This window comes from Venturia canescens, chromosome 10, assembly GCF_019457755.1.
Source record: "Venturia canescens isolate UGA chromosome 10, ASM1945775v1, whole genome shotgun sequence".
NCBI lineage: Eukaryota > Metazoa > Arthropoda > Insecta > Hymenoptera > Ichneumonidae > Venturia > Venturia canescens.
The window spans coordinates 16,272,252-16,297,302 of NC_057430.1; the positions used below are offsets into that span (position 1 = coordinate 16,272,252).

Below are 25,051 nucleotides of genomic sequence, written 5' to 3' on the forward strand. Positions count from 1 at the left end.
CCACGATCAAACCTCCTCCACCCTCTCGCTCTTCGCAGCCTCCTGGTACTCGGACACAGATGGTACTGAACCGCGGTTTAATTCTCAAGCCGTAACTCTAATTACTCATAGACAAACCCCGACAAACCCTCCGATCGTAGCGACAGCTGCCGCTGAAACTTGTTTAAAGTCCGTTTTCGCCAACGTTTGTCGCGATATTTTATGCGAATCGGAACCCGACGAGCTATTTCCGCGTCATCCCAAAAACGGATCAACGAATCGCTTTGCGCCAAGCGTCTTTGAAAAATCGTGCGCACTCGAATCCTCTTGTTTCAGCTACTGTGAAAATCCTCGAAAAAAGAAAAAAAATAAAACCAAAACAAAACAACATTCAGAAACGTTTCCAGCAACGAGAATTTAATGGCTCGTCATTTTTCAATGTTTTTCAGAAATAAGATGACTATGGACGTGAGTAAGAGCGAACCGAGCAAAAATGGTGCTGTGCAACAAGAATGCGCAGGTTGTGGAAAACCCATCACGGAAAGGTGAGTCAGCCTTTCCTACATTTACCATCCCCCCCTTCGTTTATTTACAAACGCCAATTAATTCGAAAACTGCCATTAAATAATCCTCCATCCCCACGTTCCACTGCTACCATTCGAGTATGAAATTTCTTATAATTTCATTGTTCAGATATCTACTGAAAGCATTGGACATGTACTGGCACGAGGATTGTCTGAAATGTGGCTGTTGCGACTGCCGACTTGGCGAGGTTGGTTCGACCCTGTACACGAAGGCGAATTTAATCCTGTGCAAGCGAGATTATCTCAGGTGATTAGACACTCTCGTTCGTGAAATATGCATGGGAGTATGGATAAGACGAAGATGGTAGGAAAGCAGCTCGATGAAATATGAAACGACGAGGTTTTATACGTGGAATAATTGAAATTTGATGAAACTCGAGAAAATCGAATTTTACAGATGAGCTTTCTTTATTGAATTGAGCTGCTGCTGGCTTCGAGAACAAAATACACGGAATTCTGCGTCCTCGGCAAACACACACACACACATTATATATAGAGATATTTGTCTTTGCGCCTCTCACGAGGAATCGGAGAAGCTTCACGTTAGTAAAGTAAATAAAGCATGTTGAGATTACGAAATCCCAAGGGAACGAGCCCAGGTGGCATTGTGAGCGAGTCTGTTTGTATGACTCTATCTCTGTATGTACGTGTTTGCGTGTCCACGCGCATCACCGAACATGAACGAGCTATTGAAACTGTGGTCTTTATTAATGGCTCAATATTTGAGGAGAATATTAGTGTGCACGCTTGTTTCTGTGTGTTTCGTCCCTCGCCGTTCTCGGCCCGCTTCTTACATGCTTGTTCGAACTTTTTCTCGCGTCTCTTCCATCAACGTCTGCAGATGATTCACTCCGATTTATCGGAACGCAGATACGATGATGCGGGGAGTCATTTTCGTTTGAATTATTGGGGCGGAAATGAGACGAAAAAAGGACTGAAATTGACATCAAAGTTGGACTCTGCAATCATTTTTTTCACTCGTGCTCGACGTTGGTGAAAAAAAGCAAAAAAAAAAACATTTTTTCCATCGTTTTTGTCTATTCATATTTACCAGTTTTTATTCTCTTTCTTGATTTTGATGTTTTTTTACTTTTGACAGACTCTTCGGCAGCACTGGCTATTGCGCAGCTTGCAGCAAAGTCATTCCAGCTTTCGAGATGGTTATGAGAGCTCGAACCAACGTCTACCATCTCGAGTGCTTCGCCTGTCAGCAATGCAATCACAGGTGAGTGGTTTTTGACTGTCAATCGACATGCTCGGCTCAGAGGAACTAAAAATTATCAATTTTCATGGGAAACTGTGATTCCAAAGTTCTCTCAAGATTCTGCAGGGATCAAAGATCAGCACACGGAGCAAAAACTCAATTTTTTTAAGCAGAAGCAGAAAAAATTTCATGAAGCACCCTTTGAAGGAAGAATTGACGAGAAAGTGCTCGAGTCGTTGATAAAATTGTCACTGAGATTCAAGACGCCACGATGACTCGAATTATGAATCGCACACTTCCCACTCTTCGTCCCATTCCCTTGGTATTTATTAACAAAGTCTGAGAGGTGCTCTCGATTAAACATTAACAGCCGGCGGCAGAGCTGCCTATTCGAATATTCGCGGAGAGTGAAGCGTGTTGTCGACTGCTTGCCTTTACTCACTCTCTGCACTTTCGGCTGTTCGCTCCTCCAACTTCCTGCCAGCTCATCCGTATAACAATTTAATTCGTGAGCACACCCCGAAAGAGCTACTTCTCGCTCTCTCTTTCTCACTCTTTCAATCTCAAGGGACTCGAAACTTTAGAACACACAGGCACACACACGAACACACTTTTCCCTCACTTATTCACAACAAGCCCCAAATTTTCTGCAGAAACTCTCGTTCCTCGAGCCAACGACTCGACTTCACCTCAATTTTAAGTTCCATTGCTAATTCAGTCTCAGAAATGCCTCTTTTGGCACTGCGATCTTTCGGTGTGAACGTGTCACTGATCCGCCGGAGCCGAAAACCAGGAAGGAATCATTGAGTCAATTGAATTCTTGTTGTGCTTGAATCTTCTCTTATTTTTCTTCCCCAGCGGATTCCTCCCCATTTCGACTAGTTTCTGGTGGAGTTTCCAAACTCGCGGGGGCTCACGATGATTTTGTATTTTACCGCAATTTCGATTCACGGCGAACGGAGTTCTCCAGCGTTTTTACAAAAACGAGAAGACCGAGACTTTCTCACGGATAACGAAGCGATACGAAACAACGTATAAAAAGCTCGAAGCTCATCCCCGTGGAGCGTGGGCTCGAGCGGTTAAAGCGATAATCCACCGTCGAGTATAACTTCGTTATTTATATTATTCCATTTTTCTTTTAACCCGAGAAAAAAATCCGTGACGCGAGTCAGTCGGAAGGGAAAAATTCACGGTGGATATTTAATTGCCAGCGAGCCAGCGAACTGACAAGAGACAGAAAAAAATGACAGGAGTGAAGAAATAAAAAACGAAAAAATTCAAAGCGCCTGGAAGGAGGAAATATTTCGGGTATAAAACGAGAGAGAAGCTCCGCGCGGCGGGGGGTGAAGAAGGGGGTTTGATGGTATTTCGGGCGAGTCTAATGTCATCCGGGGCTGACGCGACAACATCGCATACGCCGTGGCATCCTGCATGACATTTCTGTGACCTTTCTCGCGTTGGCATTCGCCTGATTAATTTTTTCTCGTTATCAAAAATCATAACAACAATAGCAAAACATGCGAGATTAATTGGTGGCGAGAGAAATGAGAAGAAATGTCTCTCCCCCTCCCCCTCCCCCGCCCCCCTTTGCTGCTCTCAAGTCGGACAGCGAGGGGAGGGAGAAGAAATGATTAATCGTACGAAAGGGTTACCACAGCGCGGTGTGTTGTGTATGCTCACTATGAAATAACGAGTACCCATAGAGGCAGAGAAACGACCGGATGCGCGTTTAGATGTTTAAAACCGATGAGAAAGGAGCGAACGAGCCCTCGAACGTGCACAATGTATGTATAATCGTAAAAAAAGAAAACAAGAGGAAAATAAAAAAAATAAAAAAATAAAAAAAAAAAGCGAAGCGAAGCAGACAGAGAGAAAGAGGCAAATAAAGCCGCGGAAAGAAAGAGCTGAAAGAGTCTCGGTAACCGAAACGTCGAAGGAGCACTTTCTTTCGTGAACGGAAGATACGATCGGGCCGGTCAACGCGAGAGCCAATGCTCAGGGAACTCGGTAACCTCTTGCTCGCGAATATTTTCGTTGCTCCCTATCGAAAGAGCGCAAATCCCCACATTCCCCGCTGGCATACTCCTCCAGCCACGTCCTTCTGTCAGCTCGAGAGCCAAAAGTTGAATGGTTTGTTATATACCCCGGTACGATGCTTGACCATAGCCCCGGAAACGGATATGGCCGTTGGGTCACGCGATCGCCGAGCAGACTCAAGAGCCCGCGAGCGCATAAAACACCCGAGTTGTTTAACCATACACTTTGCCACGAAACGAGAGAGAGAGAGAGAGAGAGAGAGAGTCTTCGAGGAGCGTAAACTCCACTCAAACTCACTCACCATACTCGCAACTAAGTGTGCTAATTTGTATACACTTTTTTCTCATCGGTGTGAATACGCGGCTCATTGATCACAACTCACGATGATTTTTATTCGTTATTCCTAACTAGCAGCGTGGGCGTTTCCATTATTTCTCAACGTCGCTGAAACCGAATTATTTTTCGGGAATTTGCGCTTTAGTTTTACACGTTTCTGGCGGTCAGTCATTCCGGCACTGTCCAGTTCTACTGTGGCGTTGCATTTTTCTGGTTGGTAACTCGCTGCGACTCGGGGCCACTCTTCGACCTGATCATGATCAAAGTGACGGGGGAATTTGAGTCAAAGTTTACATTTTTTCATCATCTTTATCTCTGGGACGCTCTTTATTCTCGGAGACCCCGAAATACGATACTTTTTCGACCTCGCAACAGAAGCAGTAGCTTTGGAAAGTGTTAAATGAAAACTGACAGAATTTTCAAGAACGAATGAAAGAAAATGGAAAAAAATGGTCTTGTGATCAAGTTTCTGTGTCAAAAAAAAAAATTTGATAAATTTTCTCCGAATCGATGCGCCCGGGAGGGAAAAGGGAGTGAAGAGAGTTGAAATATCCAAATCTCAAGATCGCGCACAGTAGATACAGTGGCAAAAAATCTCGACCCGAGTCGTCCGGGAGTGGGGATCGGTGCAGTGGAAGAAGAATGACTTCCGGTGTCGTGGTCAGAGGTTGCAAAGGCTTCGAGGACGATACAGCGGCGGGGCGAGGACTGCGAGGGGCTCGGGGGGACGGGGGGGGGGGGGGGGGTTGTACGGTGTAAAACCGACGACGATTTCTCAGTAAGGCGAGCACAATGAAAAGTCAACTTCGCACCAGGCTATTTGCGTATTCTCGAGTTTCTACACCGCGGGGTGGATGCGTATTTGCGTGTGTGTGTGTGTGTTTATGGGAGCGCGCGTCGCGGAACTTACCGGGGTGGCCGCACACATCGGGCTCGAAGTTTGTTCGGTCGGCCATTTTGCTTCCCGTGTCCCGGGGCGACTTCCGGTCAGCGTCACGCAGTCCCAAGTGCGCCAGGAGTAGCTTATTCCTTCCAAGAGAGTCTCGCTTACTCTTGAGAAAGAGAACGACGCCGAGAGAAACTGAGAGGAATAAAGATCGAGCGAGAGAGATCGTCGCCCGATTATATTCAAATTAAATGCGGACTCCGAGGGGTAATATACTGCGGCCAATTTAGCTACGAGCCCCGCGGGGGTGGCTTTCCCTCAGCTTCGATACTCGCAGACAAACTCAGCCCGCGTTCTTCTCTCTCAGCGGTGCGTTGTGCAACGCTGACGACGGAATTTCTCGAAGAGGCCTGCCGACGAGCCGAAAAACGAGGAGAGAGTGCGCGGTGACGAAAAGGAAAGTAGCTCGCCGTGTGATATTCCATTGTGTTCCATTAGCCAACATGCACAATTGCAATTGGACTGAATTGTTCGTTAATCTCGCGATGGCGCGTCGGTTCAGCGAATCGGAATGTGGGCGGGGACAAAAAAGGAGGAAAATAATCAAAGGAACACTCAGATATGCGAGCCCTGAATATCGCTCGCATTATACACTGCACTCGTCGCTTGCACGCCGCAGCCGCTCGTTTATATATCTCTATAGACGGATCCACGCACGCTCGCGTATTCTCACCCACGTACACGCAAACCTCCTCTCCGCTGGCGGTGCCGGGAATGTGTAGCTGATACTCCGAAATCGAGCTCTGATGCAGCATCCACAGTCGCGCAGCAGCCTGACAAGGAGCAAACTTCCGGTTTTCCGTTCCGCGGGGGGGTCGTATCGCGTTCAAGCGCCGCTGCATCCGAACACTGGGCTTCGGTTGCATTTTCAATGCCGATAATCCGCGCGAGCACGAGCGAGAGAAACCTGCTCCCCCGCGAGCGCTTTGCTAAAGGGTAGCAAAGCGCTCGCGGGGGACGGACGGATCCGACGGGAAGGGGCCACAGACAGCCGAAACCTCGCTTTGTCATCGGATAACCTAGAGCCAACAGTCGCGCATTGCCAGAGAGCTCTCTGTTTGCCGTAGAACCCAACCAAACTATCCCGATGTCTCGCGCACCCTTATCCAATGCTCGCAACCCCTCGCACCTCCCTTCGCCCTCAAATATATTCCTCTGCACTTCATATCTGTAGCTTCATTCACACCGAAACGGAGAGAAAGCGAGAGACTCTGTGGCAGCGCGAAAAAGCTCGACGCGTGAGCCGACGCGTCGGATGCTCCTCTCTGTGCTCCATTCGATACCCGCGAATCGAGACAGCCGATCGCACGGAATAAGCGTTTCGTCCATTTCAAATCAACCTGAAACGGACGCGAGAGCTGATTCTCCTCTAACCCAGCCGCTCATCCGTTCCCCTTTGAGATTCCAATCACTCCAAATCTTTCGCTCTTGCTAAAATCATCCTTTGTTTTCATCCCGATATCGATTTTTTATCACTAACGTAATCTCGCGCGGTTCAGCTGCGCGTGAATCGAGGAGGAAACTGTTTTTTGGCTTGCCCTCGCTTTTCGATATATTAATTTTGTACAGATTTGCTAGAAAAATATTTTTCGCGCGCTCGAGTCAGAGAAAATCGTTGATTCCTTGGACAGATTAAAAGCGACTTTTATTTCGATAATAATCTCGAGAATCCCAGCACGGAATTGGCGCTCTTGAGCTCCCATTCGCTCCACGAAATATTGAAACAATAACGAGAGAAATTGAAGCAAGTCTCGTCTAAATAAAATTCCGATAAATCCGCGTGATCGTGAATAAAACGCTGTGCACACAGCGTGCGCCGTGGTAATTAGCGGTACGCATAAATCAGCGGGAAGCTTGCACGTAAATGCACAGACCAAGAGCAGCGGAGGTCGAGCGAGCTCGCCGGGGCTCTCGCGAGGGCGGGATTTACACATTACCGAGTCATGGTACCAGTTGACCGTGTGTGTACAAGCTTCGCTATGATTTCGCGAGTCCATACGATAGTGCATTTGAGACTGGCAAATGCTCGCTCATAATGCACCGAGCAAACGTTGCTAACTTTCGTCGAGATTGCACAGTCTCCGTTCCACAACGCTCCCTCCAGGCACCGCGCAGGCTGCAGATCATTCGAGGGAGAAGTTGCAAAGCTTTTTTCGAGAAACAAAACTTTTAGTGGCGATTGAAAAAAGCAGTGGAATCCTGTCGATTCGTTTCATCGAAATCGATACTTGAATTCAGGTAAATGTTTATTATCAAAGGGCGAGAATCCGTTGACAAAAGGCTCGATTTTCGTTGTCATTCGAACGAAGCTCCAATGAAATTCGACGCGTTTTAACACCGCGCTATCGGAAGTTACTAAAATTCTGGAATTTTCGTTTGATCCTTTGGAAACCTCGAATGTAAAACGGATCTAGAGATTTTTTGAAACTCGATTGAAAATATTCGGCGTTGTTATTTCTCGGGCGCTCCTCGAGACAATCAACTGAATAATTCCTGCCATGTATTCAGTATCATACTCCCCATATCCCATATTATATTTCCAGTCTTCGAATCCATCCACAAGTAAAAAGATCCCTGCAAACCCGGATCCACTGTCAGACCACCCATCTTAGCCAACTTTGAGTTTTTTGACCGTTTGCAACGACCACTCAAAAAGTTTTCTTGATCCCTGCATTGCCAAGCTTGTAAAAGGTTCTTCGGAAGGAGCGACCTCGCGTAGTACTCGTAGGCTCGCGTATGCGAACACGCGCAACTGACGTCGAGCGGACAACTCAATTGCATGGAACCACCGTCCGGATAAAAGTCCGATGTTCCGATCGCTTTAGCGAAGCCTAACAAACCTGCACACGTGTGTATTATTTGCACGTGTTTCGCATCCGTTTTCGAGATCCGGTCACCAGGCTGGGCAAACATGAACAGTGGCAGGGCTGGATCCAAGCCTGCATTTGGAAAAAAACATTGACAAAAGATCGGAATCGAAATAATTTTTGCTTCAAATCCGCTCGTCAGTTTGACGGAATTCATAAGAATGCTAAAAATAATGGAAAAATGTGGAAACCGTGGAAAACTACTTTTTGGTGAATTCCGGGTACCAAAATTACCGAAAATCGTCTTGATGGTGCCATGCAACATGTGACCGGCAATTCCCATCACGTGGGCTCCCAAGGAATGCCCGACGAACGTTACATTGCCTGGGTCCAAATGAGCCTTTTCTTTCAGAAATTTGATCATTGCTACTACACTTCTGCTGACGTTTTTGAGGTGGCACACTGCCCATCCGTAAGTTGAAATGGCCATCGATCCCCAATCGACAACGACCACGTTCACGTCGTTATTTTTCAGGAGCGCTTCGACCGAACAGAGTCAAAAAGATGTATGAAAAAATAAGAGAAATATTGCGGTAGTTGGCTTCGGAAAAAAAATATATGGCCGGAAGTGAGACAAAAAAACGATCGAAAAGTTAAAATTCGTTTAAATTTATTGACAGAATGTTTGAAAAAATGGCAAAAATCGGCCCATTCTTTCGACGGGGATCTCGAAACCTCACCTTTGCGAATGAGCGTACAGGAACTGCTGTCGCCGGTGTTCATCCATCCATGAGTGATGAAATAAGTGGGTTTCTGATGATCGAAAAAGCCCAGATCGGGAGGCTTCCCCGATTTCTTATCAGCCAAGAGTTCACGAGGCGTCGCTGGGTTCTTTTTCGTGTACAATTGGAAATGAACGTCTGTTCTAAAGCCCCTTCGAGCGAATCCCGGAGGCGGTATTTCGTCCGCAGTCATCTCGACCAGCTCTCCTTTGTTGTTCAAAACTTTGAGGCCTTTTTTGAACTTTTTTTTCTCGAGTTGCCATAGTTCTGCGGAATCCACTTTGCCACCGGGCTCGACTGGGTCAGTTACGAATTCCTGGCATCTGGCGACAGACGCTGAGAAAAAATGATTTTTTTAAACGCTTCCGAGTGTCGAGCGACAACGTTCTTCTGCTCACTCGTTCAATCTACAAACTCGGTTGAAACAACGTTCAATTGTAAACTCGAAAATATGAAAATCCATTCCTCCCGGCGTTATTTACCTCGGAAAATAAATAACACGCTCAACTCCGCGGTTTAATTGCGGATCAAATGTAATTAAGCTCGATAATTACTCCGAGCAAAAAAATTCGAAACTAATTGATTGTCTGCGTTCATTCGAAAATATTCAATTGACGATTCGCACGTACGCTCGGACTGTTTATCTTCAAATTAATTAATCCCACTATTTCACGTTCAATTAAACGAAAAAGCGTATTACGCTGCTTTATTCTTCTCCTCGAATTCACTTCCCAACTCCATACATACCCAAATGAATGCTGACTAGGAGGCACCAGATCGATACGCGAAACTTCATCTCACCCAGCTGAAGATTGACCTCGAAATCTCGGCTCCCCCGAGTTTTATATTCACGACATTAAAAATGGTTTTTTATGAGATAGCCCACAATACGAGCAATCAAAGTTTCGATATATGCTGCCGCGCGATACCCCGAATAATTGAACGTCAAAGAATTCTTGATGAATTGATTAAAAAATGATCTCGAACGCATTCGCAACTATGAAATTCATTCGACCGAGTATCCTGAAATTCTTTAGCTGTCAGAATGATCCGAATGAATAAAATCGATCATCGAGAAAAATACCGCAAAATAAACTGAAACGAATCGAGTCGCTACTTTGGGATACGAGCGTCAAAAAAGTTTACACCCCAAAACTGCCTCGACTCAAGCGACCTTCGATTCCTTCACCATCGACCATTTTTCTATTATAATCAGTATGGACGTCAAAAATGATTTTAAAAAATAACAAAAAAAAAACGATTTTCCAAGCATTCTCGAATAAAAGCGAGATTCCATTCTAATGTTCGCTGCGACCTGCTGCAGGAACTGTACCAGACTCCGCTGAACAGAGTTCCCACTTCTACTCTTACATCGTAAAACAAAGCGATAAGACGTTCCAATCAACAGTTGAACGACGCGCCGTTTGATATGAAAAGCGAATATCGGGGCCGGTCGATTGAAAATGTACCGTGAGAAGTGGTCAAGTTTCCAAGATTGAAAAGCGTCCAACGAGCTCGAAATGAGCTCATTTTCTCTCCTGCAGCCGGTTTTTCGCTCACTCACAATGCCCAGACGCGCTGAAATCCTCGTGAGCTCTCTCCAGCCTCGAGGGAAATTCGAGGATCGAATTTCCGACGATTCTAAACTCGGTTTTGGCAGTGGCAGGTGGCAAGATCCGCGACATTCTAATCTCCAGCTCAAGTCCTCATCCCGTCGGAGATGATGCAGAAGTGAGCCTGAGAGAGCTGTCAGACGAGGCTCGAGGCAGCTGGACACGATTAATGGACGTCATTGAGCGATAAATAGGCGCGCACGAATTAGATGAAAAGGAGGAAGGTGCGGAGGGCGAACGGGAGGTATAATTGAGCGAGCAAAGCGCGAGAGCACGCGTTTCGTTGTACGCAGAGAACACGTAATCAATTCGGACGTCACACGATCGCAGGGAGGGTCCTGGTGAGCGTTTTGCTGAAAATGGTCAGAGGTCGGGAGTGCAAAAATAAAATGGGTATGCACGGGGAGACGGACGCGGGGATATTTGTATCTATAAAATTTCTATACAGAGAAAGAGGGAGAGCGGAGGCTGAACGAATCGGCGTCGCCCTCCCGACAGAATAATTAGCGAAACATCAAATTCCGTTAAACTCCCGGAATTAATTGGGCAAATACGAATTTAGCTGAGCGGGGCTGCTCGATGGCCCGCTCCCAAAAATACCCGGATACATGCGTGTGCGAGGAGCATGGTAACGCAGGCGACGAGACTCTCACCAGGGCGAAACCCCTCTGCGATAAAACGTGATACTGAAATTGCATTCACTGCGGTAAATATCGTTAGAAACTAATGCGATTTCCCCCCCAGGTGACATTCGCCTACCTCGACATGTGCCCGCGTTTCTATATTTATTTATATGTACGCCCCGCCTCCCCCGCGCCGCTCGCTCTGTCTGTGTGCGGAGTTCGCGCGTAGCGTGTAGTGATAACACACGTCGGGATTTATTTATCAAATCAAGCGACACTTCGTGTGCGTCACGTACAGTCGCCGCGGATTGATTAATTAACGATTCTCAATTTGTGTGTGCACCTCGCTCGTCCGCTCGCGAGGAGAACTACACCCTCAAAAGTAAAAAACACGCACGCAGCACACAGCCATCGGAGCACTCGTCCGCTCGTAATCGAAACGACATTAATGAGATTCGCCAAGTCTTAATAACCGAACGCAACGTTTAAAGTATTTATTCAACAGTTGTTTCCCACCGTCGCTCATTATCGAACCGACCTTTTTTCTCTCGCTCTCTCTCTCTCTCTCTCTCTGTTTGTTAAATACTTCAACTCTTTATCCAATGGCGATAAATTAATGGATTCGACGTTTGGGCTTTAATGCAGCGCGAATTAGTTGCCAACGCTACCAAACTGTCCGAATGTTTTCATCGTCGCTCCGACGAATCTAGCTGTTTATTCATTGTTTTCGTTTCGTTCGAAACGGTCGAATGGACTCGTGGGTTTCGAGTCATCGACGAAGATGCCAACCGCGCGACGGTTTTCGCACTTAAATATCCCCGGGCGGAAAAATATTGCTGCGAAAGCTTCGAGCTTATTTTCGAAAATTTCATACTTTCAAAATTCACGGGATTTTCACTTTTTTTCGGGAAGGAAGTCACCCGAGGGCGAAACTTCTCTTCCACTAGAATTTTCAAGACCTTGATCGAAGAGTCGAAAAAATAAAGGATCCCGACGCGTGGGGATGGAAGGAAATCATCAAGAGAACTCAGCCGAGTCGTTAAAAATGATGATCCTCGAATGAATATCCGACCCCGCACGCGAGTGTTTCCCACTCGACTGAATTCCCCTCGTTCGATCGAGGCTCGAAAAAAAAAGTTAAAAAATAATCATCCTCATATTCGAAGTTCCGGAATCAATGAAATCGATAATGGGAACGAAGGGAATTGAAGAGCGCCATGAAAATGGATAAAAGTATTGATATTGTTGGGTAAATATGGAATGACAGCGTCATTTATGCCCGGGTACATAATTCGTGTGCTTCTCGAATTGGAAGCAATACAATCGAACGAGAATCGAGGGCTATCAATATCATTAAGAGGGCCGGGGGGCGAGTGGAGCGGCAGAGGGCGGGGGGCTTGATAACGAGATAGCTAGAGAGAGCAGGTCGCGCGCGCGGCCGAGTTGCCCATTAGCAAATACCATTATGACATCACGAAACGTGAGGTAATACGATCGACACGAGAGCACGAGCTCTGTGACGCAGGGACAAATATACGCGCTTGTATATGTCTCGACCTATCGTAACTCGATGATGGTACGTCGTCGAGGTTCGTCGTTTCCGCTCTGTAATCATCATACCCTTGTGTATTTCGCATAACTGCCCGTTTATACTCCTATATAGCGCTCGGAACGCTATGAGCTCTTCAAAATAGGAAGCTTCCTAACGGCCACAAAGGATCGTCGTAATGGTATTCCTCGTATGTATACGTATCGATCGTTATTTCTCATCGTCCTGGCTTCGCGTACATCCTACCATCGTTAATGAAACTAATTTCAGGTCTTCTTTTATCAAATACTTAGGCTCGGAGCAGCGCTCGTTTCGATTCGAACTTGAAAAAACGGTACCTTTTCAATATAAAAGGGAATTAAGGTGCGTTTACATTTGGATTGAAACTGAAGAACGGTGATTTTTCAAAAAATTTTGGATTGAGCAAAATTCAATTGGATTGGATCTGAAAACGTGAATTTTTAATGAAAGACTTTGGATTGAGTGTCACGTCTCGCCTTCTTTCTTTTCGTTTCAACTTGTTTTGACGATTTAAATTTCTTTTATCCTACAACGAATTTCTTGACTGTATTTCTTGTTCCTACTTTAGATTTAATTATTCGAGCTTTCGTAACTTACGATAAATTTAGATTTTTTTCAAATTTATCTTTTACCCACGTTCGTCCCTCTGGACGTGGCATGAGCCACGTTTCGTTGAGTTGGAACTCGAAAGAACGTTGAGCAAATTTTCGGTGCTTGGAACACACTTTTTTTTAGCGAGTCACAGAAAACTAGGAGCGTGCCAGGAAGACACTCGACGTTTCGTTGAAAGCCGTGAAATTCGATGAAAATCGGACGGATGGATGACTGGGAAAGGTGAAAAAAGTGAATGGAATAATGATGAGAGGAAAAGAACTCTTAAAAAATGTTAAATTAATGAGGACTGGTGGTAAACACATTAATGGGCAGAACTTATGAGGTTACAGGAACAGAGGCGTGATGCGTTGGTTATCATGGGTAGATATTGGACGAGGATTGCGTTGGATATTTGTGGGCTGGTATAATAAATAAAAGAGGGTGGGAGATGTGAGAGGATAATGCAGGAGGATTGATGGAATGATTATTACGCGTTTGGGAGCGAGAGCTCGGAAAATGTTTTGCGCGTAAACGAGCTGCTAATTTTTAGGAATAACGATGGAGCAGTCGATGCCGGAGGTTGAACTGGTTCGGGCGATGATCAACCACCATTTTACCATAAAGCCCTGCTGGCTCTGCTGCGGATTTGGATGCACGAGGACGGACGTATGCGCACGAAGCAGATAAATAATCGTCGAACACGCATTTTCTTCTCTCTCTTTTCATTCTCTACTCTCTGTTTGGGGTACATGCGGAAATACACGCGAATCGCAGGAGAAAGAGAACCGCCGCTCGTGCGCGGGCTCCGAAAAGGCGCATTCGAACTGTTAGCCCTCGTATAAATATCCACGAATAATAATTTTCGAATGGTTATTAGCGATGATAAAATTCCAATTTATCGGTTCGGCCACGTATTCCGCGAAAACCCACGCGCTTCTTTCTCTCTCTCTCTCTTCATCTTTCTCTCGTTCGCTGCGATTTACAATCAGTTTGTTCGTTGCATGGTCACGTTCGTTCTCGATACGCATCAAGCAAGGGGTGCCAATGAATCGAATGCCCGAAAAAGGATAACGAAACGAGCAATAATTTGACGATTCTTCGTGCTCTTTTCTCCAACAGGGCTTATTATTGTTGAATTTTTATTGCAAAATATACGTCACTGAAGATATTTGCTAAAGACGTCAATAAAATTCCGGCAGAATCGAACGAAACGTTTTTGTGCACGAAAATTATTTAAGCGACCGAATCTCGCTCGTGCCTTAAGGTAGATCATGCCCGAAGGGTCGTATGTTGTGGGTGTTTAAATTCGATCGATTTTTACTCCCTAATTAAAGATATCACTCTAAATTAATGTCAGAGTTATTCATTCGTAAACGCATTTTTTCAACTCATCTTTTGACGAATGAAATAACAAGCCATTCCTTAATCGGGCATCCATCACTGACCGAACCCCAAATTTCATTCGTCCCTGGCGAAAATACTCTAGTTTTTTATGTTAAAAATCGCTTTGGAGAGCGCAAAGGAAAAATATAACGGGAAATGGATCAAGAAAAAAGTGTTAATAAAAAGACAGAAGGCTGTGACAGGAATGGTCCAAGCCATGAAGAAATGTGAGGTTATACGAGAGCTCGTTACCAATTTCGTTCAATCTTTAACTCAATATATCTTCATTACTAGCAAGACAATCGTCTCGTTTTTTTTCGCAAACCTTCATTGCATACTTCATTATTATTGCGTACGTTTTTCATAAACTTCGTAAGAAGCGTTCATTCGTTATATGGAAAAATGAACGATTTTTTAAGCACAGTCCCTACGACACTATTTAATCACATTTGTCTCAATAACCAATAAGACGAACCCTTTAAAATTTGATACGCCTGTCAGTCGACTACCCATTTAAACTCTGTGTAAAATTCAAGACTTTCTTAAGAAAATCGTTTCTTGCCTGAGCTACCTTAAGTTCGATGACATCGAATTCGTGGAACCAGCGAAAATTTTAGCTTCTGAATTAAGGTGACGTAACATAAGTGTAATTGAGCGAGAATCCTTCAAAATTCTCTTTTCTTGTGAAACAATTTGAAAATCTGGCTGAGACAGTTGCCTCGTGATAAATAGAATGTTTCGAGAATAGAAGCTCTCTCTGCTGACACATTGTACTCGTGAGTCGCACAATATCTGTACCAGACACGAAGGTACGTCTTGAAGCTCTTGCCATCCAAAGTATATACGGAGATAGAAGGGTTGTAAGGACAGAACGAGAGAGAGAACGAAACAAGAGTCTTCGGCATGGAGAGACAGACTGCCAGATATTATATCTCTTGTCACGTCTGCGTCACTCCCTAAGTATCTCGTACGCTTTATTCACAGCTTACGTATAATATCGATCATAATGACGGTTATTCACCCGAGTCGGCTTTCAGACCCGGCTAATTAATCTTTGTAATAATAGCGCTTGAATGGAATTAAAAAGCTGGATATTCGAAGAAGGAATGAATTCATTAGAATCGGGGGCTCGCTCAATGGATTTTCCCACCCGCAAGAAATATTTTTGACAAGTACTCGTGTCCAGGAGACAGAAAAATAAAGGCTCCTAGTCTCAGAGTCGAAGATCCTCGTAGCAGAACATCAACGGTGTAGAAATAGGAACGAAAGTTGTGCAACGACGTTTCAATGAGGGACGAAAAGCTTGATGCGGAAGCTCGAAGAAAAGTGAAAATCCCTGGAGGAAAAGAAAGCAAAACGTTCCATCTTTTTGTCGTCAGAACGACAAGAAAAAAAGGCCAGCAAGGAAACGGACCGCGATAGCGATCAGACACGAAATTATTCTCGACATTTATTCCATGCAGGTCCAGAAGACTGCATCAATTTCAAGTTTTATCCGAGTTCCCTGTGTAACAGTCGCCAGGCATTTTCTTCCACTTAACTTTTGGACGATAAGCGCGACGGGGGTGGGGAGGAGGGACACGCTGTCGAGTCTGCTGAGAGCGAGGATGGAAGGGTGGAGGAAAAGAAAGCTTCGCGATAGTGTTCTATGTAGAGACGAAAAGTTGTTCTTTACTTCGTTAGGTTCTTTTCCTTTCTGATAGCATCCTTTCTCCCGGTTTGCAGTATACATATATCGATGAGAGTGTGTTGTGGGAGACAGAGGGAGGCTCCGGAAGGGAGTTATGAGGTTCGAGGTGAGACGATAACCCTGGCGCATTATTCACCGCGCGAAAAGGCGAGTTTCTCGTTCGTAAGATTTCTTTCCGGCAATCGCGATTCCCCCGTACGTAACTTGGCGAATAGCAGTTTATTTTTTCATCCAAATTCGTTCGGCATGCCTGGACGAGATCGAGCGTTAAACGGGTTTTTCTAACGTTGACGGGGTTGAAGGAACTCGCGGAGGAAAAAAGAGGCTGCGAATGAGAATATTGCGCCACGTTTGCAGCTCGCATCGTCCCCGAGGTGGCCCGAGGTGAGTTCGGGCGAGGACTGTCGAGGAAAACTGGACCCGCGTTATCACCCTCTTCTCGGGAAGTAGCAATCGAAAGAAGAAGTAAGAAGAGCACATCGACCGACAAGCGTATGTGTGCGTGTGTGGGGTTGAACTCTTCGGAATTCCCAAGGGCGAAATGGCTCATTCCGGCGCACTTATCCACGTCCCAAGAGCGAGAGACGACGCTCGTAGATAACCCATAGATTAATGGGGGTGACTCCGAAGAAGGAGAAAGAAAATGTGGAGAGTGAGGCGTACAAAAAAGAGGGAAGCATAAGAAGGCCAAAGCTCGTGTATTACGGGCCCTCTGATTTATCGTTTATCGAGAAATATGGCGCGAAATCTTTCTCATAGCTCCGGGCACGAGATTAACCCCCTTCTCGTGCCCGGACTCTCTTTCTTTCTCTTCCTCCGGCTCGCTTTCGAGTTCATACAATAAAACCGTGCGCCATGGCCACCACCGGCTCAAGAAATCCTCGTTTCTCTCTCCTCCCCGCGCTTCTAACTTCTCAGCCTTTCGGGCGCGAGAACGAGATCGCCGGGGGGCAGAAACTCGCAGAAGAATAAGAAGAACAATCCTCTGCCTCGTTCGTTCGCTCCGTTTCAAGGAAAACAAGATTTTCTCGAGTCGCGCGCCACTTTGCCGAGGGAAACTTTCCATCGTCCCTCTTCCCTTGACTCCCATTCCCCCGGAGTTGCCACCTTCATTACTTTATGCAGAATATAAAGCGCATTCACTGGCGTCCGGTTATCTCAAATCCTGTAAACTCCAGAATACCCAACTATCAATCTTCATTGATCTTCCATCTTGATCCTGAAGCCAGATGAAGAGACTCCTGAAATTGGAATGATGCAGCAACGAGAGATCTGCCACAAGTGCGGGCTTCCGGCACGCCAAGACGAATCGTTGGACAACGAGAAAACAAGTGTATCGATCGTGGTTCCAGTGCATTAACAGTCGAACGGAGCCCGAGGGATGGAATTGGCCGAAGTGAGGATCCGCTGTACATTAGCCTTAGGAGCTGGTGCGGAGTTAACTTTGTAGCTTGCCAGGACTTGTGGCGAGTCAAGAGACTCTGCTGTTGAAGCTAGAGTTGGTAATAAGCTCGAGGAGAGGGAGGACAAGAACGGGCTGCGGGGGGGGAGTTCGAACACCCCTTTCGGCTCTCCCATCCGGAAAGGATTAGGAGCGGCTAAGCTCGCCAGTTTTCGAGTGTATATAGCCGGTGCTCTTGCTTCGGATACACGAGCAATGGGGAGGGGAATCTTTCGGTTGGTGGAGACACTCGGCCTGGTGGATTCAGTTATCAAGTCCGTCCGGTCAGGGATAGAGTTAGGATGCGACACGAAGCGAGAGCGTGCCTTCGCCGGAAGTCAAACAAGCTGTCCTCCTCGAGATAAGAGTTGTTCGCTCATCTGCGAGCTTCTCGCGGTTGGTACTTGGAAGACGTTCCCGCTCGCACAGGGGGTTCTCCGATTGGTGGAAGCGACTCGCTCGACAACAGCCCGCCCAGTGGGAGGCCTTAATTTTCGTTAAATTCTAATTCAAAGTCGTTTCCTCCGAGGCTGTTTCTCGGCAAGATCGCGAGAGGCATCTTCCAAGATAGGGCCTCTGCGAACCGCCAAATGGAGATGAATCGAGCAGCCTCTCTGCGGTCAAAAGCAGCGGGTGCACACAACGCTTCCTTGGGGCAGGTCCAACTTCTCCCAAAGATATCTTCCCTCCCTGGCAACAAGTCTCACTATTCACATGTACATTCAGCTACTTTCCCTCCGCACAAGATGCGCTAATTAAACTGCGCCAGCAGTTCGCACAACTCTGAATAATGCGTGTGTACTACCTGCAGAGAGTTTGCCTCTCTCTCTCTCTCTCTCTCTCTCTCTCGACGAAGAGGAGGAATTCTCGGGAGCACCATTCGTTGATTAACTCTTCGACTTCTGAGGCTCCAGGACACAAGCCTCTCGTTCTCGCGCTCATTCAATGCCGAGAAAGGACACGCGGACGTCCGAGCACTCGAGAGAGCGCAGACTGCAAGCTTTTCGGGTGAATAATGGCGAGGGTGACGCGCCGCACCGGCTTACCAAATCCTTGTATCAACCCTAACAAGAATGGAGTGCCTGCGTCCGTGTGTCCACGTTCATTTACTCACACATACACCCCCGGATCCCCGTACTGGCCTATTTAATTGCGAGCTTAGCGTGTGTCGCGCTCATCATAACCCTTTGAATACGAGAAGCTGAGGGTCGTTCCGCCTCCAGGGACGATGCCAAACTCTCTTCTCCTCCTCCTCCTCACCCGCGCAACCTCCGTCTCAATTTATTGGATTCGTCACGGGGATAAGATTTCAAATGGGCTCGATGAATAAAGCACACTCCTCATTTCCAGCCTCCAGAATCTTGCGATCTTCTTCAAACTGTACAAACACGGATGCATATAAGGAGACGCAAACTATACAGCTCCTCCAGCTTGACTCTCTCTGCTCGCGTTAGGGTGGTGATAATCCCAAAATCCAGACTCCGCAGCTCCGCGGGGGAGCTAATCGAGATTCCCTTCTCAAGATATCTTCCCGATAGAATCCGGAGTTCCGACGATCACGCGAGCTACTTGGACGAGTCGATTTTATCTCCCGGAAACAAATGTTTATCCCATTGAATCGGACTTTTAATTAGTTTCTACTCGTTTGTGGTGAATGACCTTCCACTCGTCTCGAGATCGCTTCGATTCGGAATTTAGCCGATTTGTCAGCCGGATGCTCAAGCTGCTTTCTTTATCCGGTCGATCGAAAGTCTATTCCGTTGCTTTACAAAGTGCCTCCCCCGCCGGCATCAGCTCTCGGAACTCGATCATTATTATGAATATTGATGAAACTCCAGTGAAGCCCACAAACTTGAGGAACAAAGCCTGACAATGCCTCCTGGCGCGAGCACTCGCAAGTTTTCGCTCCCGAGAGCCCTCAAATTCCCGGGCTACAATGTCTCGCTACACCTCCCGCCGGGGATCATGGACGCCGAGAGCAGCTTCGCTGCGAAGTTCACCGTGGCCGCTGAACGAGCGGCTAATGATGGAAACTTGAGTACTAAGTCATACTTAATCCGCCGTTAGTAGGCATCCCCTCTTGAACCCTCTTCTTCCCTCCGCCTCGCACTGCCCCTCGCCACTTGGCATACGCTCGTGTCCACGTTTTCGAATCCCTCTCAGATTTGCCTCCGCCAACGCGCACTCCAGACTATCCGGGCTCACTACCCAGAACATCCAGTCATTTGTCGATGCTTCCAGCCTAACCGGTCTCGAAAGCCTCCGGATTATGCAGACGAAGGCTTTAGACCTCCGCATTGCTGGTGCTGCTGCTACTGCTGCTGATCATCTCGATCACCCGTGTCGAATCCTCTATCAGAATACAAATTGTTCGATCTCTAATCCCGAATAGTTTAGACGTCGCTTAAGCATCTTCGATTCCCAAGCCGGCAGGATTTTCGTTGCCAAGGATTTATCCTTTCTCCGTTGCAGTTGCAATATCACACTTTTTACTAAGAATTTCGAGCTCTTGCTCAGGCCCTGCTTTAGGGAGTCAAGAATGTTTTCGGAAATGCTTTCAGGATGGACGGAAATAACTCACGATGGCGAACTTTTCGGTATGGGGATCGTCGAAGTTTCTCAACTGCGTACAATGTGGAGATCGTAATTATTGACTGCGCAACAAAAATTCCATATGAGCTTATGAAATAAAAAATATAAAAGGAAAATATGTGAAAATGGAAAAAATTTGGAATTTTTGTTGCAGACATTAATTACGATCTCCACATTGTACGCAGCTGAGAAACTTCGACAATCAGACTCTGCGCATAAATCATGTGCAAATTAGTATTTCTCACACGAAAAAAAGCTTTTTGTACTCTCAAAATATCCTTGAAACTCTACCGAAAAGTTGGCTATCGCGAGTTATTTCCGTCCATCCAAAAACAAATCGATTTTTTTGACTTTTTAAAGCAGGACCCCCCCTTAAGTTTGATGGCAACAAAGTGCAATAAAACAAACGAATTCGCGTTTTATTTTGATTGAAAGATTGTTTGATTTCTATCACGAGAAATTCGTTTTGAAGAGACACAAGTTTTTCTCAGAGCAAGAGTCCTCGGGACGGTAGATATCTTCGCTCGAACTTGTGAGAACTGATAAGTGTCCGCTCCGGGCGAGCTTAGATTTATTACCGCAGTCCCTCGCACAGCCGTTTTCCTCGGTCTTTCTGCGACCTTCTCCCCGGTGGCAAACAGTTCTCAGCCTCTCGGTTCCAGGACGTTCTGTCTCGGGGCATGCTTCGAACCCGAGGTATCGATACGTCGATTGCTCCCGAGCGAGAACGAATGTTCAACACTCGAAAATTCGTAAGTTACGTTTTTTTTATTATCGAACTCGATAGCGTCGCAATATTTCATTTTAGCACGAAGAATGGCGTTCGTATTTGGAGGTTTTTCTTTTATTCGAGAATTCTGCATGATGAAATGATACAGTTCTCCAGCTGGAGGGAGAACCTTGAGAGATGAATTTCAACTCATCATCATCTGCAGCCACCAACGAAGCCGCTTGGCCTCCTCGTCGTCAGAATGCTTCGTAGAGCCTCAGAAATATTGCATTTTCATCCCCCCCCCCCCCCCCCCTTAAAACACTTTGAACCCTTTCGCAATTGCGGTTATATTCGAAAGCGAAGGCGAGACAAAGAGAGCTGGGATTCAATGGGCAGAGATATCTCATTATGAGTCTCGGGCAAATCTCCGTCATCAATATCGCTTACTCCGCGTCGGGGAATTCGCGGAGTGTCACTCAAAAGGAAAGCTTATGAGTCATTTCGTTGGTTCTTTGCGCTCGGTAATTGATGGCGTTAAATAAAACCGCGACGCGAGAGAGCGAGAGAGAATGCTCCTCTCGGCTCTTTAATCACCGCTGGTTATTCAGCGAGGGATTAATTATAAATGTGAACCCAGGAATCTTCTGCCTCCTCACATATTCGTACTCGATCGACCAAAAATAAACAATTATTCAATTTTCATCCTCCGAATGCCTTTTAATTCGTGCTTTTACCAAGGATCGTTATTCAATTCTTTCGAGCTCATTGAATTCGGTTAACTAACCAATGGGGCACTCCGGAGCTTTTTCATCGAAAAAGTCAATTTCACACTACAAATAAATCGTGATCAAAGTACCCGACATCCATTTCCGTTATTTCAAATCCTCAATCGCATACAATTCGATGAATTTACGTCAAGACTCATCAAATGTTTGAGCTCCACAATAAAATAACGTTCCATCGCCAATACAATCCAGTGATTACTAAACTGCGAAAAAAGGCTTTTTCGTCAAACAAAATCTCGCCGTCCCACCGTAAACTCTGTCGATTAAACAAAATTTTTTCGAAAACTCCACCAATCTGACGAATCCCACAAAAGAATCGTTGAATCGACCGGATTTTCTTCCAACTAATCGAATTTTATTCGCTAAACAAAGTTGCGATGGAGAATCGAACGCGAAATTCTCATCGAGGAGAAAATTCTCGTGCTTCATTTGCCACTGTGGGTCCAGTCAGCGAGCGTTTGTAGCCACGAGTCAATATGCTTCGAGAAGGAAGAGGGATGGAATTTATAATGTGTATAGAAAGAGCGAGCGAGAGCGAGAGAGAGAGAGAGACAACGTTCCGCAACTTCTCGAGACAAAGTCATGCGCGTGAAGGGTGCTCGATGTTGGAATTGCAGGTTTCCAGCGCGAAGGAGCGTCGCATATAATATCGAGTGACGTTTGGACGTGCTACCCCGTGCGACCTGACATTTAGATAGCGACGTCAAGCGTCTGCGGGGTAAATCTGTCCCCCGAAGCAAACTGCAGACGTGTTTAGGTGTGTAGAGGCGAGAATGCGAACAAGGTCTATGCACGTACACATCCGGCACACACACACACACACGCGCACGCACAGCCTATAGCAAAAGCTTCACTCAGCTTCGCGAATCAACCCCCGAGGAGGATCCTCTCGTTCCTCCTCGCGTCCGTACAACCCGCCGAGAGCGAGAGAGAGTTCACTCCTGATCGAATTAGCGCGCCACGCTTGCCTCTGATACCCTGACAGTCTGAATTAATTAACAGGAGGAGCCCCTTAACTATATATAAGCAGTCGCATTATCGAGAAACAACGAATACTTTACGCGGCGCTGTGCATTTTACGAATTGCAGCAAATGTCAAAGCGAATGTGAAATAAGGATGGAGGCTCGGCCCGAAGTCTCTCGATGCCTTTTAGGAGAATGCGACAAACCGCGGCCGGGGAACTGCTGATCGGTTTGATGGAACTCGAGGGCGGGTGGAAGACGACAAACTTTGGTGACGAAATCGTCAGGCTCAAGGTTTTCTACTCATCCGCGGATAAGGGGATCGATTTTCCTAATGACGTTTCCGGAGTGCTTCTCCAAATTTCTTAGCACCACAAATAGAAGCGCGCCGGTTATTCCGGATTTGAGATCTGATCGAGTCTTGGTAACATTCGTGCCTGACGTGAATTAGGGAAGGTTCGTAAACTAGAATTAGCAGCGATATGCAGCCCGAAATTCGTTGGTTTACGAAAGCGAAATATCGGCTTTCTCGCGCGGTTATCGAGTTAGGTTTTGTATCTCGGTAAAAGGATGAGCGTCGTGCAAGGCGGAGTTGCAGGTCCTGTGGTTTGATTTATAAATAATCGGAATTTTGGATGCAGCACTGGGAAGTCTCGTCTATGGACGCGACCCCCAGTCCTTTTATTCGTGCCTCGATCTTTCTCTTGTTCTCCAACTGCCAGGATTTTGACTCCATTAAGTCGACACTTAGCGGCACCTCGGCGAGACGGTACCCGCGTCCTTGCCCTCTCCCGCTCTCCCTGCATCCGCGATCTGCTCCTTCTAACCGGGAGATCTGATTAGGGCTTCGAGAGTCTCTGCTAAACGCGTTAGACTCGGCTCTGCTTCGCTCGAAGGGGTGTCGGAGGTGAGAGGAGGCTGAAGAGCTCCTGCTCGCTACTGCGCCGCTGCCTCGTGAGCTTTCCAACACTGGAAATTCGGGGCTCTCTTGCACGAGAAAGAGAGAGAGAGCGAGGAATGGATAAAAGACGGAACTTCTCGACTCGGTTGAGCCGCCTTGAGACACCAGCAGGAAAACGAGGGCCGGGAAAGGGGCGAGGGAAACAACGTACTTTCCAACAATGTGTACAGTTTACTGGGGGCTTGATGCAAATCGAGTACGAGAGCACACCGGAGCAACTATCAACGTCCTTCGAGAATTTGCGATCGCGAGAAGGGAGCGAGACAGACAAGTTTGTTCGAGAGGATCTCGCACAGACTCTCGTGGCGTGTCCTCCCCGGAATTCCCTCGTAACGTTCAATCCTTCCCGCCTGTTTCCTACGCGCATATCTATCGAAGCTGTACATATTTATAGCAAGCACCCTTAACGCGAGCACGCGAACTTGTCGCCATTTGGGGTTTCCCCTGTTTGCCTCCCACTCCCCCTTCGCCCTTGGATAAACAGCCTGCGGTTACGAGAAGCAAATCTTCCGAGGATTTGCGAGAGACGCGAGACCGAGGAGTCCTCGAAGAAGGATGAAAACTCTATTTTCTCGTTTTCACTCGTTGAAAAGGGTTTTTCAAAGAGTTGTTCGAAGCGAGGTTATTATGAAAATTGCAAGTTTCTTGCAGTGCCTTCCAACGGAATCTCACCGACGCGAATCAACTGGAACACATTCAACGAAGTTTTTTAATCAATTTCATTCCAATGTTGTACTCGTGTTTACGATGATCGATCTTCGATTCACCCGGAAGCGTGATTCCCGCTCGCTATCTTCTCGATTCCCGCTAATGCCTGAAGCGTTTAGTGCCGCGAGAGGCTCGTGTTATCGTGGAAAAAGGACGGTTAACGTGTACAGGGATACGCATTGTAATATCTGCGAGTGAAATCACAACACCGTTATAAAGGCGGCTCTCTCTCTCTCTCATTCCGTTTTCCTCTCGCATTCGAGCGTGCATATATCAACATGCTCCATTTTCCGAACGTTGTCCCTAATGTTCCCGGGGGTTTCTTCTTTTTATGGGAGCTCGATTTGACGGGAATACGCGCGGCGCGATGAACGGCGCGCTCCGCGCGATCGAGAGAAGTAAAACCGAGGTGGGATCGATTTTGCTCTCTCCAGCGCCGCGGTACTTATCGTACCGCGTTACGAGGCCTCGCATTCCTTTTTATAGCACCCCGATGTTCCGATATCTCTCTTTTTCTCTCTCTCTCTCTCTCGGTTTTTCCCACAGGAAACGAGATTAAAAGGAAGAAACAAAGCGAACAAAAAGCAGTTGGCCACAAGCGGGAAACCGCGGATAAAGGAAGGGAAGAGAGTGAAAAAAACGTTGGACGAAAATCGATGGAATCGATACTCCGCCAAAACGAATGAGAGAAGGAAAAATCTCTTCGCACGACACACTGTTGCCATGGCGTTATCAAGCGAC

At 46.6% G+C, this 25,051-nt stretch overlaps 1 protein-coding gene across 3 annotated transcripts in view; it reads left to right on the plus strand.

Moving 5' to 3' along the window:
- The window catches only part of LOC122417269 (LIM domain only protein 3-like), an 86,277-nt gene that overhangs the window by 45,434 nt on the left and 15,792 nt on the right, over positions 1 to 25,051 (plus strand). For all 3 annotated transcript variants that reach the window (XM_043430652.1, XM_043430654.1, XM_043430653.1), the window contains exons 2-4: positions 429 to 524; positions 673 to 810; positions 1,663 to 1,788. In XM_043430652.1, the coding sequence (XP_043286587.1) occupies positions 436 to 524; positions 673 to 810; positions 1,663 to 1,788 (353 nt within the window). In that variant the 5' untranslated portion in view covers positions 429 to 435. The remainder of the gene's footprint in view (positions 1 to 428; positions 525 to 672; positions 811 to 1,662; positions 1,789 to 25,051) is intronic.